Source organism: Lepus europaeus, chromosome 3 (genome assembly GCF_033115175.1).
Source record: "Lepus europaeus isolate LE1 chromosome 3, mLepTim1.pri, whole genome shotgun sequence".
Classification (NCBI taxonomy): domain Eukaryota; kingdom Metazoa; phylum Chordata; class Mammalia; order Lagomorpha; family Leporidae; genus Lepus; species Lepus europaeus.
Window position 1 is genome coordinate 118,752,996 of NC_084829.1, and position 16,847 is coordinate 118,769,842.

Consider the following 16,847-nt stretch of genomic DNA (forward strand, 5'->3'; position numbering starts at 1 on the left):
AAAGCAATTTATACATTCAATGCAATACCAATCACGATACCGAAGACATTCTTCTCAGATCTGGAAAAAATGATGCTGAAATTCATATGGAGACACAGAAGACCTCGAATAACCTAAAGCAATCTTGTACAACAAAAACTAAGCCGGAGGCGTCACAATACCAGATTTCAGGGCATGCTAGAGGGCAGTAGTTTTCAAAACAGTATGGTACTGGTACAGAAACAGATGGATAGACCAATGGAACAGAATAGAAACACCAGAAATCAATCCAAACATCTACAGCCAACTTATATTTGATCAAAATCCAAAACCAATCCCAGAAGCATGAAGCAAGACCCCTACTTTTCAGCTTACACAAAAATTCACTCAACATGGATTAAAGACTTAAATCTATGACCTGAAACCATCAAATTATTAGATAGCATTGGAGAAACCCTGCAAGATATAGGTATAGGCAAAGACTTCTTGGAAAATACCCCAGAAGCACAGGCAGTCAAAACCAAAATTAAAATTTGGGATTCCATCAAATTGAGAAGTTTCTGTACTGCAAAAGAAACAGTCAGGAAAGTGAAGAGGCAACCGACAGAATGGGAAAAAATATTTGCAAACAATCTACAGATAAAGGGTTGATAACCAGAATCTACAAAGAAATCAAGAAACTTCACAACAACAAAACAAACAACCCACTTAAGAAATGGGCCAAGGACCTCAACAGACATTTTTCAAAAGAGGAAATCCAAATGGCCAACAGACACATGAAAAAATGTTCAAGATCACTAGCAATCAGGGAAATGCAAATCAAAACAACAATGAGGTTTCACCTCACCCCGGTTAGAATGACTCACATTCAGAAATCTACCAACAACAGATGCTACAGAGGATGTGGGGAAAAAGGGACACTAACCCACTGATGGTGTGATGCAAACTGGTTAAGCCACTATGGACGTCAGTCTGGAGATTCCTCAGAAACTGAATATAACCCTACCATAAAACCCAGCCATCCCACTCCTTGGAATTTACCCAAAATATTACTTTTAATATTTAAAGTAATCATACTCTTTGTATTTTTACAAGTTTGTATTCTCTACAATGTTTTCTTTTCTACACTTTCTTGTCAACATTGTCTTATATGATGACTGTCCTTCTAAAAGGTGTGGAGTGATGTAACTTAGTAAGTCTGATTTGTACTTTGTTCAATTTCAGAATTTTTTCAATTATTTGTGATCATGTATTTGTATGTCTTCTTTACAGGAATGTCTATTTCCTTCCTTGACCTATTTTTGTGTATGTTGGTTGCCTTCCTCCTATTGAGATATATGAATTTCTTATATACTCAAGGAAATAACCATTTTTAGGTACACATTTTGTCGAGTTTTCCCATTTCAAGTCTTACTTTGTGCTGTTGATTGTTTCCTTTCTTTGTGCAGAAGCTTCTTGGTTTGATTTAATCACAACTAAAATCCAAGACTTTTAGTTTAATGTCTATTCTTACCTTTTTTACTTGTGCTTCAGTATCATGTAAAAGTCATGTTCAGACCACGTCAAGAAGCTTTTCTCTTTTTTCCCTAGTAGTCTCGTTTAATTGTGTATCTATGGTGTGAGATAAATCTCCAGTTTCATTCTTTTGAATGTAGATATTCCGTTTTTCCAAGAATTGTTATCTTTTCTGCATTGTTTATCTTTGACACATTTATTAAAACTGAACTGACTAAAAGAGTAAGTTGATTCTGATCTATTGGTCAACAGTTCTGTTATTATACCAGTATCATACCTTTTTGATTAATATAGCTTTGTAATGTACTTTGAAATCAGATAGTGGAATGCCTCCAAATGTGTTTTAATTACTCTAAACTACTATTACTATTTTGTGTCTCTTGTCGATCAATATGAATTCTGGCAATATAATTGTTTTTTCAATTCTGTGAAAAATCATATGGATACAAGAATTATGTTGAATTTATAAATTGCTTTAAGTAATATATCTATTTAAATAATATGATTTATTTAATAACATGAATGTTTCTGTCCTCTTCAAATTATTTCTTAACTCTGTGATAGCATTTTATTCATTGCATTCAGCTTCTGCTTTAAATGTGTTCCTTTGTATTTTTATCGTATTGTAAGTGGGATTATTTCCTCAGTTTCTTGCCATGATTTTTGATAGTATTTGGAAACATGACTTAAAGTGGTAGTTTATTTTGAATTGTGAGATGTTACTGAATTCATTTATTGATTCTAATACTTTTGATTTTTGCTCAGTTTCAGAATTTACTCTATATAAGTTGGTATCTGCATATGCTGGTGTCCTTACTTCTTGCTTTCCATTTTGGATGACTTTTATTTCCCTTTTGTTACCTCTTTATTCTGGCTAGGATTTCAAGTAATGTTGAATAGAGGATGTGAGAGTGACCATCCTTGTCTTTTATCTCATCTTAAAAAAAGATTTTCTCCATTCACAATTGAGAATAATGTTAGCTGTTAGTTTACCATATATAACCTTTATTGTTGTTGAAGCTTATTATTTATATAATTACTTTAGTGAAAGATTTTATCAGGAATGGGTACTGAATTTTGTCAAACATGTTTTGCATCTATCAAGTTAGTCATATTGTTCCATTATTAATCCTTGAAATGAGATGTATCCAGTGGATTAATTAATGTTGAAAATTCTGAGAACTCAAAAATAATTCTTACATGGTTATGATTATGATCTCTTTGAGACAAAAATGAACCTGGCTTACTAGTATTTTTTGCGGCTTTTTACATCTATTTTAAACAGGGATATTGGCACACATTTTACTTTCTTTGTAATTCCTATGTCTAACTTAATTATTAGAGTAATGCCAATATCTAGATATTAGTGTGGGGATATTCCTTCCAGTTTTTGAAGATCTTGAGAAAATTAGTATTGTTTCCTAATATTTTTAGTTAAATTTTTGTTTTGTGACAGCCTGTTTATATACTGATTCAATTTTGTTACTCATTATTTACATTTCCACTTCTCACAATTAAATCTGGAAAGTTCACATGTATCTAGGAATTTATCCATTTCTTCTTGTTATACAATTTGTTGGCATGCTTTTTTTCACTATAGTATCTTACAGTCTTATGTTATCCATTGTAATGGCTAATGGTTAATCTTCCAATTCTGTTTTTATTTCAAGTCATTTTTTTAAAAACACTTTCATGCCTCTTCCCCTCACTACATTTGTTGTCACTTATGTCACAATTTACATCATTTTATACTGTTTATCCAATTACATATTATTGTCATTATTGTAATAGGTTGCTTTGTTAAATTTTATGCTAAAGTTAAAAATTTACCTATCACCTTACATAATTAAAATATTCTGAGTTTAACTATATTATACACTTTAATATTAGTGTATTTATTTATTTATTTATTTTTGAGTCTTTTAAATTGTCTAAGATTTATTTATTTATTTGAAAGTCTAAATTACACAGAGAGAAGGTGAGGCAGGGAGAGAGGAATACAGAGAGAGAGAGGGAGAGAGAGAGAGAGGTCTTCCATCTACTCATTCACTCCCTGATTGGCCACAAAGGCTGGAGCTGCACCAATCCGAAGCCAGGAGCCAGGAGCTTCCTTCAGGTCTCCAATGCTGGTGCAGGGTCCCAATGACTTGGGCCATCTTCTAATTCTTTCCCAGGCCATAGAAGAGAGCTGGATCAGAAGTGGAGCAGCCAGGAGTCTGACGTGTCCACATATGGGATGATGGCACTGCAGGTGGCTGCTTTACCAGGTATGCCATAGCACTGTCCACTGAATCTTCTTAATTTTAATATTTAATAATTTTTAACACTTTACCACAAAGATTTCATATGTAGATATTATATACATATATAAATTTATTCTAGAAAATAGACATTAACAACACAAAGTGTGGGATATATGACAATTATTATAAAGTGGGGGAAGAGGATTATATTGTTTGTACAAGGGGTAGTTTAGTAAATCAGCATTTATAATTCTACATCAATATATTTTTTTAAAAAAGTGCTTTGTGGATCTAGATAGAACTTCCAGAATATACTGAATAGCAATGGTGAGAGTGTGTATACTCATTGACTTCCAGATATTAGTTGGAATATTTACAATTTTTGCCCGCTCAGTAAGATTCTGGCTGTGCGTTTGTCATTAATTGCCTTATTGCCTTGCTTGTGTTGAAGAATGTTGCTTCTATACCTAATTTTCTTAAGGTTTTCATCATGAAAGGATGTTGTATTTTATCAAACACTTTCTCTGCATCTATTGAGATAATCATATCTTTCTTCAGTTTGTTACTGCGATGTATCACATTGATTGATTTGCATGTTGAACCATCCATGTGTACCATGGATAAAGCCCACTTGGTCTGGATGATTGATCTTTCAGATGTGTTGTTGGATTTGATTGGCTAGTGTTTTGTTGAGGATTACTCTATCTATATTCACAGGGATGTTTGTCTCCAGTTCTATTTCTCTGATGTATCTTTTTCTGGTTGAGGAATTAAGGTGATTCTGGCTTCATAGAATGACTTTGGTAAAATTCCCTCCCTATCAATTGTTTTGAATAGTTTGAGAAGACTTTGAATTAGTTCTTAATTAAATGTCCAGTAGAATTAAGCAATTAAGACTTCAGATCGCGGGCTTTTTTGCTGGTAGTTTTTTTATTACTGATTCAGCCTCCATTTTGGTTATTGACATGTTTAGGTTTTCTATGTTTTCATGTCTCAATTTTGATAGATTATATGTGTCCAGGAATCTACCCATTTCTTCTAGGTTTCCTGATTTCTTGGCATACAGCTCTTTGTAGTAATTTCTGATGATTCTTTTTATTTCTGTGGTATCTGTTGTTGCATTTCCTTTTCATCTCCTATTATACTCTCTCTCTCTCTCTCTCTCTCTCTCTCTCTCTCTCTTTCTCTCTCTCTCTCTCTCTTTCTCTCTCTCTCTTTCTCTCTCTCAGTTGATTGGCCAATGGTGTATCATTTTTTTTTCACAAACCACCTCTACAGTTTACTGATATTTTGTTTCAATTTTATTTGTTAGTCAAGAAAAAGAAATCAAAGGGATACAAATGGGAATGGATGACTTCAGAATATCCCTAGTTGCAGATGACATGATTTTATATGTAGGGTATTCAAAAGACTCCACTCAGAGGGCAGACCAACTCATTGAAGAATTTAGTAAAGTGGCAGGATATAAATTAACACACTAGAAAATCAATAGCTTTTGTATATGTAGACATTGCTGTGGCTGAGAAAGAACTTTTAACATCAATCCCATTCACAATATCTACAAAAAATAAAATATTTTGGAATATATTTAGCCAAAGATGGTTAATACCTGTATGATGAAAATTACAAAAACATTAAAGAAAATAATAAGAGAAGACACACATGCAAAAAAATGAAAAATCTTCCATGTTTCTGGACTGGAAGAATCAATATCATCAAAATGTCCATACTACTGAAAGCAATTTACGGATTCAGTGTTATCCCAATCAAAATACAAACGACATTCTTCTCAGATCTAGGAAAAAGTAATGCAATGCATATGGAAACACAAAAAAATCATGAACAGTTCAATCAATATTAAACAACAAAACAAAGCTGGATGCATCACAATACCATATTGCAAGACATATTACAGGGCTGTTATATTCAAAACAGTCTGGCACTGGCTTAAAAACTGGTGTGTAGACCAATGAAACTGAATAGAAACTTCAGAAATCAATCTACTCATCTACCACCAACTTATCTTTGACAGTGGAGCTGAAATCAACACCTGCAGCAGGGACAATCTCTTCAACAAATGGTGCTAGGAAATCTGGATCTATGCGTGCAGAAGTATGAACCCTTCCTTACACCTTAAACAAAAGTCCACTCAAAATGGATCAAAGACCTAAATATATGACCTGAGATCATCAAATCACCAGACAACATTTGAGAAACTTTGGAAGACATTGGCATAGGCAAAGGCTTCTTGGAAATGATATAAGAAGCACAGGCAATCAAACCCAAATTGACAAATGGAGTTACATGAAACTGAGAAGCTTCTGCACTGCAAAAGAAATGGTAAAAATCAACAGAATAGGAGAAAATATTTGCAAACTATACAAGTGATAAAAGGTTAATATCCAGAAACTATAAAGAGCTCAAGAAATTTGTCAACAAAAACCAAACAATCTAGTTAAGAAATAGGCAAAGGACTCAATAGGCAATTTTCAAGAAAGAAAATTCAAATAGCCAACAGACATTTTAGAAAATGTTCAGGATCACTAGCCATCAGGGAAATGCAAACCAAAACCACAATGAGGTTTCACCTCACCCTGGGTTAGAATGGCTTACATACAGAAATCAACAAACAACAAATGTTTCCAAGAATGTGGAGAAAACAGTACACTAATTCACTGTTGATGGGAATGTAAACTGGTGCAGGCACATGGAAAACAATATGGAGATACCTTAGCCATCACACTCCTGGGAAATCATCCAAATGAAATCAGGATATTAAAGAGTTATTGTACCCTCATGTACATAGCAGCCCAACTCACAATAGCTGGGATATGAACACAACCCAAATGTTGTCTAACATCTGACAAGTTGATAAATGAAATTATACACACACACACACACATTCTATGAAGTACTACTCAGCTGTAAAAAACGAAATCCTCTCTTTTGCAACAAAATGGATGCAACTGTAAAACATTATACTTAGTGAAATAAGCCAATCCCAAAAAGACAGATATCATATATTTTCCCTGATCTGGGATAACTAATACAGTACCTAAAATGTAATGTATGGTAGTGAAATGGACGTTTTGAGATTCAATGATTGTTTATAACCCTTTTCAACCCTTTTCTTTATTGTTGAGGAACAGTGTTTTTTTTTCCATACTACTTGCTGGACTCCTTATTAGTGTAGGGTTAACCTTATAAGTATAGTGTAAACTGGAAATTGATCTTTGTAAACATTGAGTATGGGAATAAGAAAGGGAGGAGAAGAGGTGTTAGAGGGTGGGTGCGAGGGAGGGTAGGATGTGAAGTATCACTCTGTCCTAAATGTTCGTATAGGAAATATATGAAACTTGTGTAGGTTAATGAAATTTTAAATAGTGCCTCAAACATAGTCCTCTAAACAAAATAAGCCCTGACAAAGGAAAGCAATTATAAACAAGGTGCTAAAAGGAGTATAAGCTAGAAGCACAATTGTCAAAATGACCTATGGTAATAGAGAAGATCAAATGCGATTGGGGCTGGAATGGAATCCTAAAAAGAATGCTCTCATACATTGGAGTCATCGCTTGGAGCATCCATGAACACGTAGAAGGAAGCTCTGCTGCTTCACAGGGCAGTGGCACAGTCACAATCACAATGGCAAATAATACTTCTTTTGGGGGGATCTCAAATCTCCATGCAGTAAGCATGGATGAAGTATAGATCAGTGTAATAATAGTGCTTAGGGGGGCAGCACTTTTGACATAGAGGGTTATATTGCTGTCTGCCGTGCCAGTATCCCATATGGGCACTGGTTCAAGTCTTGGCTGATCCACTTCTGATCCAGCTCCTGGCTGTTGTGCTTAGGAAAGCAGAAGAAAATGGCCCAAATGCTTGGGGTCATGTTCCCATGTTGGAGACCAGAATGAAGCTCTTGGCTCCTGGCTTGTATCTGGCCCAACCCTGGCTGTTGCAGCCATTTGGGGAATGAACTGTGCATGAAGACTTCTCTCCACCTCTGGCTCTGTAACTCCACCTTTTAAATAAATAAACAAATGTTTTAAAAAAAATAGTTCTTAGGCTGGCACTGAGGCATAGCGGGTAAAGCTGCTGCCTGCAGTGCTGGAATCCCATATGGCATGGGTTGGTGTTCTGGCTGCTCCACTTCCTATCCAACTCTCTGCTGTGGCCTGGGAAAGCTTTGGAAGATGGCCCAAGACCTTGGACTTCTGCACCTGCGTTGGAGACCTGGAAGAAGCTCCTGGCTCCTGGCTTTGGATCGGCACAGCTCCATCTGTTGCGGCCAATTGGGGAGTGAACCAGAGGATGGAAGACCATTTACTCTCTTTTTCTCTCTACATCTCCTTCTCGCTGTGTAACTCTGACTTTCAAGTAAATAAATAAATCTTAAAAAAATAGTTCTTTTACTGCTAGGATCATTTCCAGAAGAGATGACAAAAATTGAAATAGCTTGGTAAAGGGAAACAATATTCAATGCAACTGCTTACACCACTGAGGGGACTTTTAACCCTAAACAAAGAGACATGGAGTATGGACTATGATTAGAAACAATTTAGAATGATTTGGAGAAACAAGCAACCTGAATGACATGTGTGGTTACGTATACAGTGTCAGATTGCAATTACTGTTCTCCATGACTCTGGCCATCTCTAAGATTATCATGTGTTATTTATAACCCTTTGTTCTCTTTTCTTCTTAGAGTATTCATCTCTCATTTGAACCTTACGTTCCTTTGTGCCAAAATATTCTATGGATAATCACTGGATTCCTGCCCACTGAAATATACTAGCTTTGAAAATTGATGTTTCAGTCTTTAGGTAGTAATCATTTTGTAAGCCTTAGATGTAAGATTTATCTAACACATTTGCCTTACTTAATTCATAAACATATCATATTTTTAGCTATACAACAAGGATTTCTTTTTACAAAATTTCTTTATTATTTTTAATTATTTTTGTTTAAATTAAGGGAAAAATATAATATATTTCATATGTACAGTTTTAAGCACAATGATACTTCCCACCCCAACCTGCTTACCTCACTCTTACCCTCCAACATCCTTTTCTTTTTTTAGCCTTTACAATGATATATTTTCATTTTACATTATAATCACAAGCTTAACTCTACACTAAAAAATAATTCAACAAGTGGGGCTATAAACAATAATCAAATCTTAAAATGTCAGTTTTGCTCATATATATTCCAGGTTTCTGTACTCCTTATATTAGTTACCCTAAATCTTGAAAACATGATATTTGTCTTTTGGGCACTTTCTTTTTACACTAAGCATAATGGTCCCTGCTCGCATCCATTTTTTTGCAGTTAACAAATTTCTTTTTTAAGGACTGAATACTATTCCTTAGTGTATATATGCCACAATTTCTTTGGATAGTAATCAGTTGATGGACATCTGGTTTGATTTCACATCTTGGATATTGTGTGTTGAGGTGCTGCAAACATGGATGTATGGATGATTCTTTCTTTTTTTTTTTTTTTTTTTAACTTTTATTTAATGAATATAAATTTCCAGTGTACAGCTTACAATGGCTTCCCCCTCCCATAACTTCCCTCCCACCCACAACCCTCCCCTCTCCCACTCCCTCTCCCCTTCCATTTGCATCAAGATTCATTTTCAATTCTCTTTATATACAGAACATCAATTTAGTATAAAGATTTCAACAGTTTGCACCCACATAGAAACACAAAGTGAAACATACTGTTTGAGTACTAGTTATAGCATTAAATCACAATGTACAGCACATTAAGAGCAACTGCACAGTGGCTCCTGTTGTTGACCCAACAAATTGACACTCTAGTTTATGGTGCCAGTAACCACCCTAGGCTCTCGTCATGAGTTGCCAAGGCTATGGAAGCCTTCCAAGTTTGCCGACTCTGATCCTATTTAGACAAGGTCATAAAAGACAGAGTGAGGATAGTAACCAATGATCCTAAGAGTGGCATTTACCAGGTTTGAACAATTATACAGCATTAAGTGGGGAAGAGGACCATCAGTACACACAGGTTAGAAGTAGAGCCATTGGTGGTAGAGTAGAGGTTATGATTACAAAGGAATGAGGCCCAAGTGTGCTAGACAGGGTCTAGAACAAGGGACAGAGTCATTATTAGATGTGCTAAGAAAGGTGCTGTCTAAGCTACAATTAAGTTTTCTGATTGAGAGGCAAATAGAACCTGATAGAAGGGGCTTGATAATAATCTGGTGGGCTTTACGCCTTGTAAGTTAAGAGGCCCAGGCCTATCTATCTCTTCACATGGGGTATATCCTAAGGGAGGTGTGAACCTCCTAGGGGAAGGCACTCTGTTGACTTTCATTACTCGGCTGGCCTGGGAGGAGAGCTGGCCAGGTAAAGGCAGGGGGCATCTCTAACAAGAAATTTACAGTTCTGCCTGCAATGTTGCTGACCCTACTTGACCATATCCTCAGCTGCAGTGGTCACTTTGGAAGTTGGGCTGAGTGAAGGGCTTTTCAGCTTAGAGCCAATAAGATCTGTGGCTCTGACCTGGGCATCCTTCGACTCCAGGGCAGGTCCATTTCCAGTGATCCAACTCTTGGCAGAGCTGCCAGGGCTCTTCACAAGCTGACTTCTGCTGAAGCCCAGGCTTACCACATTGAAAGCCACTGCAGTGGACTGGCCTGTTGGGTCTCCTTGAGGGCAGATCACTGTACAGATCAGCCATTAATAGGCCTGCCACCCATTGCTTCTGATGCCGAGCTTTCCTTTCCTCCTGGTTTGTGTTAAAGCAGACCAGAGGATGCAAGTCAAGGGAGTGCCCGTATCCCATCTCTAATCTTCGGTGGCCTGAACTATAAGTCTATAGTCACAGGCATGTTCTGTAGTAGTTTTTCTAAGGTAGACAATGCCCATGAGGAAAATTATATTCTCACTTTAAAACCTTCTTTCCCTTTGGTCTGAAAGGGAGGTTTTTTCTACTTACTGTATACTTCGCTGATGGTGAAGTGAATCTAGCTATGAGATTATTATTTAAGCTCTTATTTTGGCTATGCTAATACAGAAAAATGTTAGCCATCTCTTTTATAAGGTCTAAAGATTAAATTGTGCATCCTACAGATTCCTTCATAATAGAATTAGTTTCCTACCTTGAAGAGAATAGAGAAATGAAAGAATAAGTTGGGCTTAGAATAGAGAAATGAGGGAGCAAGTCCTAGATCGCTTGCTGATAATAGCAATATTACATGAATACTTAGCAAACCGTTTCAACCATTAGATATCAACTTAAGAAAACATTTACCAGAAGGTCCAATGCCTTCTATAAATTTTAAGAATCATGTATTTGAAAACACCTCTTAAGTATCTAACATGGTGTAGTTTGTTTAACCAGTAAACTTAAGCACAACCATATAAAATGTTTTTAGTTTCTTTCTACCAACAAGTTTAAAACATATGATACACAGATTCAGGTCACACAAATTAAAATGTATCTTTGATTGATTTTAGCAGCTTAAATTTATGGACAATCTTATCTATAAGCCATTTAAAATAAAACTCTTAATAAAATTTCCTATGTGGATATACAATATGTACACACATATAACATAGCATAATAGACCAATATAGCAATTTTAATAATAGCTTTTAAAATCTTTAACTCTTTTTTTAGATTGCCAATTGATTTGAATTGCTTTTTGTTTTTAGATTACTTTAACACATTGCTTTAACAGAGCATCAGAGTTTAATTCTATGTCAAAGAGAAATTGAGCTTCCTGTGATCTTTTGCTGTGAGGTTTCCTTCCTTTACCTTCTTTCATATTGGTGACCATGTTTCTGTGTTTCTGTGTGTAACACATCTTTAAGCATCTTTTGCAGGGCAGGATGAGTGGCAACAAATTCTTTCAGTTTCTGTTTGCTATGAAAAGTCTTAATTTCACCTTCATTCACAAATGAGAGCTTTGCAGGATATAATATTCTGGGCTGGCAGTTTTTCTCTCTTAGTACCTGGGCTATGTCTCGCCATTCCCTTCTAGCTTGTAGGGTTTCTGATGAGAAGTCTGCTGTGAGTCTAATTGGAGATCCTCTGAGAGTAATCTGACGTTTCTCTCTTGCACCTTTTAGAATCTTTTCTTTATGTTTCACTGTGGTGAGTTTGATTACAATGTGTCGTGGTGAGGATCTCTTTTGGTCATGTTTATTAGGGGTTCTATAAGCTTCCTGTACTAAGATGCCTCTGTCCTTCTCCAAACCTGGGAAATTTTCTGCTAGTATCTCACTGAAAATGCCTTCTAATCCTTTCTTCCTCTCCATGCCTTCAGGAACTCCTAGAACCCGAATGTTGGGTTTTTTAATAGTATCCTGTAGGTTCCTGACAATATTTTTTAGATTTCTAATTTCTTCTTCTTTTCTTTGGTTTGCCTGTTTCCTTTCCTGTTCTCTGTCTTCTAAGTCTGATATTCTCTCTTCTGCTTCGCCCATTCTGTTTTTAAGGCTCTCTAATGTGTTTGTCATTTGATCTATTGAATTCTTCATTTCATTATGATTTCTCGTCACTATCACAGTTTCATGTTCTACTAGTTGTTTCATTTCATTTTGATTCCTCCTTAATATTTCATTTTCACGAGAGAGATTTTCTATCTTGTCCACTAAGGATTTCTGTAGTTCAAGAATTTGTTTTTGAGAACTTCTTAATGTTCTTATCAATTTTTTGAAATCCGTATCTTGCATTTCCTCTATCTCTTCATCTTCATAATCTTGAATTGGGGTGTCTTTTTCATCTGGGGTCATCATAGTGTCTTCCTTGTTCTTGTTACCTCGGTTTTTGCATTTGTTGTTTGGCATGTTGGAGATATTTGGTTTCTTCACTGTGGTGTTTTTTCTTGTTACACTATGGCTCTATATTAAGTGGACTGTCTGCTTTCGGTGGAGCCTTAGAGGCTTGAGATAAGTGTGGACTGAGAGCTGTGTTTGGTTCCTCAGGGTTGAGGGTGTGTCAAAGATGACACTCCCAGGTTAGGTGTGGTAAATCTCTCTCTCTTTTTTTGATTCAAAAGGGAAGTAATTCCGCACAGCTGAACGTAATTGGAGGTAGTTAGCAGGCAAATAATATACCCACAGGAGCCAGAGATCAGAAGCTCTTTCCCAAGGACCACACAGGGAATCTCTGCTGCCCTCAGTGTGGGCTCCAATTCTCCTGCAGTCTCCCACTGGGTTGCCAAGTTAGATGCTAATCTCCTGTTATTTCACCCCTCCCCCCAGAGTCAGGTGTTTCTGCTAAGCTCAGGGCCGGTGCGGACCTGAGGTCGCCCTGCTTATGACGTATGTCCAAAATGGCGCCTGCTCTTAGTCTTGCTCGCCTTTGAGAGGTGAGTGGAGAGAGAGAAACTCGTGTCCGTATCGGTCACTTTTTTTCTTTTTTTTTCCTCTCTCTCTTCTAGTTAGCCTGGTGAACTTTTCCCCACGGAGTTTCAAGCCTCGTTCCCTGTAGTCTCCTCTTTCTGCTTGCCCGCTGGTGTCTCGGGCTATGGAGGTTCGGCTCACCTCGCGTTCCAGCGCTGGTGCGTTGAGTCTGCCGCTGGTTCCCGAACTTGGGCTCCCACGCTCTCCACGCAGGTCCACTGTGAATCACTAGTTCCGGAAGAGTTTCTGCTGCTGTTTCTTCCCCTACTCTTCCTTGACCCTGCAGTATCTCCACTTTTATTAACCTGTGTGTCTTGCTGAACTATCAATGTGCTCCCTGCCTATTCCGCCATCTTGCCCCACCCTCTGGATGATTCTTTCATATGCTGATTTCTTTTCCTGTAGGTAAATTACCAGGAGTGGGATGGCTGGGTAATATGGTGTTCTATAGAGGTGTATGTAAAAAGCACAGGTATCAGTAACTCATTAAAAATTATTTTACCATAGCATTGTTATTTCATGAAATAATTTCTCTAGAAACGTTTTTATTTTAATGTGAACTTAAGTGGGCCCTTAGCTTTGAGTTATGTACTGAATACAATAATGAAAATATATAGAGAATCGTCAACAATGTAAATAGGAGGACAATATTCTCATTGTGGAACAACTCCCCTCTTTTAAAAGTGTGACATCATTTATGTAAAGTCCTGTCATCTAACGCTTATGAAAAAGTCCTGTCATCTAACGCTTATGAAAAAGTAATATTCGGCTGGCGCCGTGGCTTAACAGGCTAATTCTCTGCCTTGTGGCGCCGGCACACCGGGTTCTGCTATGGCCCGGGAAGGCAGTGGAGGATGGCCCAAATGCTTGGGCCCTGCACCCCATGGGAGACCAGGAGAAGCACCTGGCTCCTGGCTTCGGATCAGCGAGATGTGCTGTCCGCAGCGGCCATTGGAGGGTGAACCAATGGCAAAAAGGAAGACCTTTCTCTCTGTCTCTCTCTCTCACTATCCACTCTGCCTGTCAAAAAAAAAAAAAAAAAAAAAAGGAAAAAAAAAAGCAATATTCAAAATGTACACATGCTTTGTCAAAACAAATGTTACTGTTCCTCAGTGACACAGATATAGATTTCCTAAGCAGAGGAAAAGTGAATAATATAGACATGATACTTGAGGAAGGTGGATGGTCTTTTAGTAATGCCTATCTTCATAACTCTTGATTCCCAATAGGAGGCATGTACTCTCCATTAAGAGTTAAAATATTCCATGTTCTTTAAAAATCTGATGCCATTTCCAGGATGACTGAGGGCAGATGTGAGAAAATTCATCCCACAAAGCAAAGAGCATAGAAACACATTTTAATTGCTGTTGTGCTTTAGAAAACTATTGAATTTGCAAACTGGGAATTTTTTTCTCTTTCCTCTTCTCCATTCTTTCTGTATTTCCCTTTTGCTTTCTCTCTCCTGTCTGCGTCAATTAATTCTACTAGGTGAAAAATATTACATTATTGTGGCCAAAATGAATGTTGTAGCCTACATGAATTGTAAGAAAGGTAAGGGATTGGCCTTTCCTTTGTTCAGATAATGTTTCTGACACACATGTGGTTCCTGTCACCTTGTCAGTGATTGAAAAGTAGGACTGTGTGATGTATCCTTGTATTTCTATGTACTTGTGTGTGTTCGCTTATGTCTGTGTATACGTATTTGTTTTTATATGTAAACAATAACATGTGAATATGCATCCATATATGTCTATAATTTTAAAGCTTTGTGCATTAACCATTATGTAAGATACATGTCAAAATTGGTAAATAATTCATGTTCATAATTGACACTACTTTTTAAATCCAAACATATTTCAAAATAACTTTCTTTATAAATGAAATGTAATTGCATTTTGAACTATATTACTTTAAATTTTCGAATTTAAGAAATCATTCCCTCAACTTTATGTTACTCTGGATTCTTGTTGAGGTGGCCTAGCAATGAAAATGTCAAGATAAAATAGGAAATATGTTCATACGCAAATTCATATACATTTCAAAAAATTACTGAATAATGATGACACTATTCAAGATATATTAAAATGCTAGCATTATGACTTAAAAGTTTCACTCATGACAGCAAAAACTAGAGAACAACTATTGCAGATTTGAGGATTTTAATAAAATTCAAAACATAAAATTGTGAACTAGTTGTAGAAATCCTTCAGTTTTACCTGCAGGTGGGTTAGCTTTTTTCTAGTAAGTGATAATTCCACTCTAACTTGATTTCTGCTTTTTCTTGTTTTGGGAATCTTTGCACAGGCAGACACCATTTACAACAATCCCAACACAGTAGTAATCAAAACAACGATCCATCCAAGTATATCTCTGAGATCAAATGGTCCTTCACGGAGACATGTATACTGAAAAATACTGGAGATTCGAGGTCTTGCACTGGAAGGAGCCGGCCCTGAAGGCATCGACACCGAAGGCCGCGATTTTGGTGGCCTCCACACTGACGGAGCCAAATTTGGAGGCTGTGGCGCTGAAGGAGTTACATTTGGAGGCCGTGGCACTGAAGGAGCTGCATTTGGAGGCCGTGAGGCTGAAGGAGTTAAATTTGGAGGCTGTGAGGCTGAAGGAGTTACATTTGGAGGCCGTGAGGCTGAAGGAGCTACATTTGGAGGCTGTGAGGATACTGGAGGTCTTTCACCAGGTGTCACTGAAGGATTCCCATTTGGAGGCTTTGGAGCTGAAGAACTCACAATTGGAGGTTTTGTATTGGAAGGCGGCTGTCCTTGAAGACACGATGGAATAGGGGGTTGCCACGTACTATTCTCAGCACAGGTAACTATCTCACTGCCCTGAAGGTAAAATCCCTGGTTGCATGCAAACATAACCTTTGCCTTATAATAAAATTTTGTCCCAAATCCTGATAGCTGCCTTCCATTTGTGAGTCCTGGGAATGGGCACTTGACCACTTTACACTGAGGAGGGTCACTACTCCATTTTCCACTCCCAACACAATACAGCTGACTCTCTCCAATAAGTGAAAATTCATCTGGTCCAGACGCCCGATTGCACGTGTAAGTTACCGCTGCTTGATATTCAAATACTTCCATGCCAAAGCCAGAATGTGCTCCATTTGGTATGGCTGGAGGTGGTGCACACACAATCCTTTCACATCGTGGAGGACTGCCACTCCATTGCATACCTGAATCACTGAGTTCGCAATACAGAATACGTTCACCAATTAAGTAATAGCCCTCATTACAAACAAATTCAATCTGGTTCCCGTATTCATAGCTTCCATTTACGAGGTTAACTTGACTGTTTGCGGGTTCAGCTTGACGTGGACATGATTTTTTATAGCAAGTATCATTTGAGATCTGTGACCATTGTTGATTCTCTTGACAAGTAATAAATTTGGGCAGAGGCCGCCGGTGACTGTATCCTAGCCTACACTCATATTCCACTCGCTCCCCCACATTATAGGAGGATTTAAGGTTACCTGTGGGCCTCATACTTTGAAATCTTGGTGGCTCACCACAGGTGTTAGAGGACGTAGATGGCAGGAACACCAGGGTCGGCAGGAGAATCCCGAGAACCCACCGGGAAGCAGAGGGACTCTGGCAGTGGTGAGGTGGTGCCCTGTGCAGTGCGGAAGAAGCTGCCATTTTCCCGGAGAAGGGCGGAAAACCTGGGGCCGATCAAGTACTTGGCCAGCACAGTGGGAGTACTTTGTGAGTGCGCT

At 37.6% G+C, this 16,847-nt stretch overlaps 1 protein-coding gene across 1 annotated transcript; it reads right to left on the reverse strand.

Moving 5' to 3' along the window:
- Positions 1–15,426: 15,426 nt before the first annotated feature.
- Positions 15,427–16,617, reverse strand: LOC133756364 (membrane cofactor protein-like). Its single transcript, XM_062187079.1, has one exon. It carries the CDS (start codon positions 16,615–16,617, stop codon positions 15,427–15,429), a length of 1,191 nt encoding a protein of 396 aa, XP_062043063.1.
- Positions 16,618–16,847: the final 230 nt, after the last annotated feature.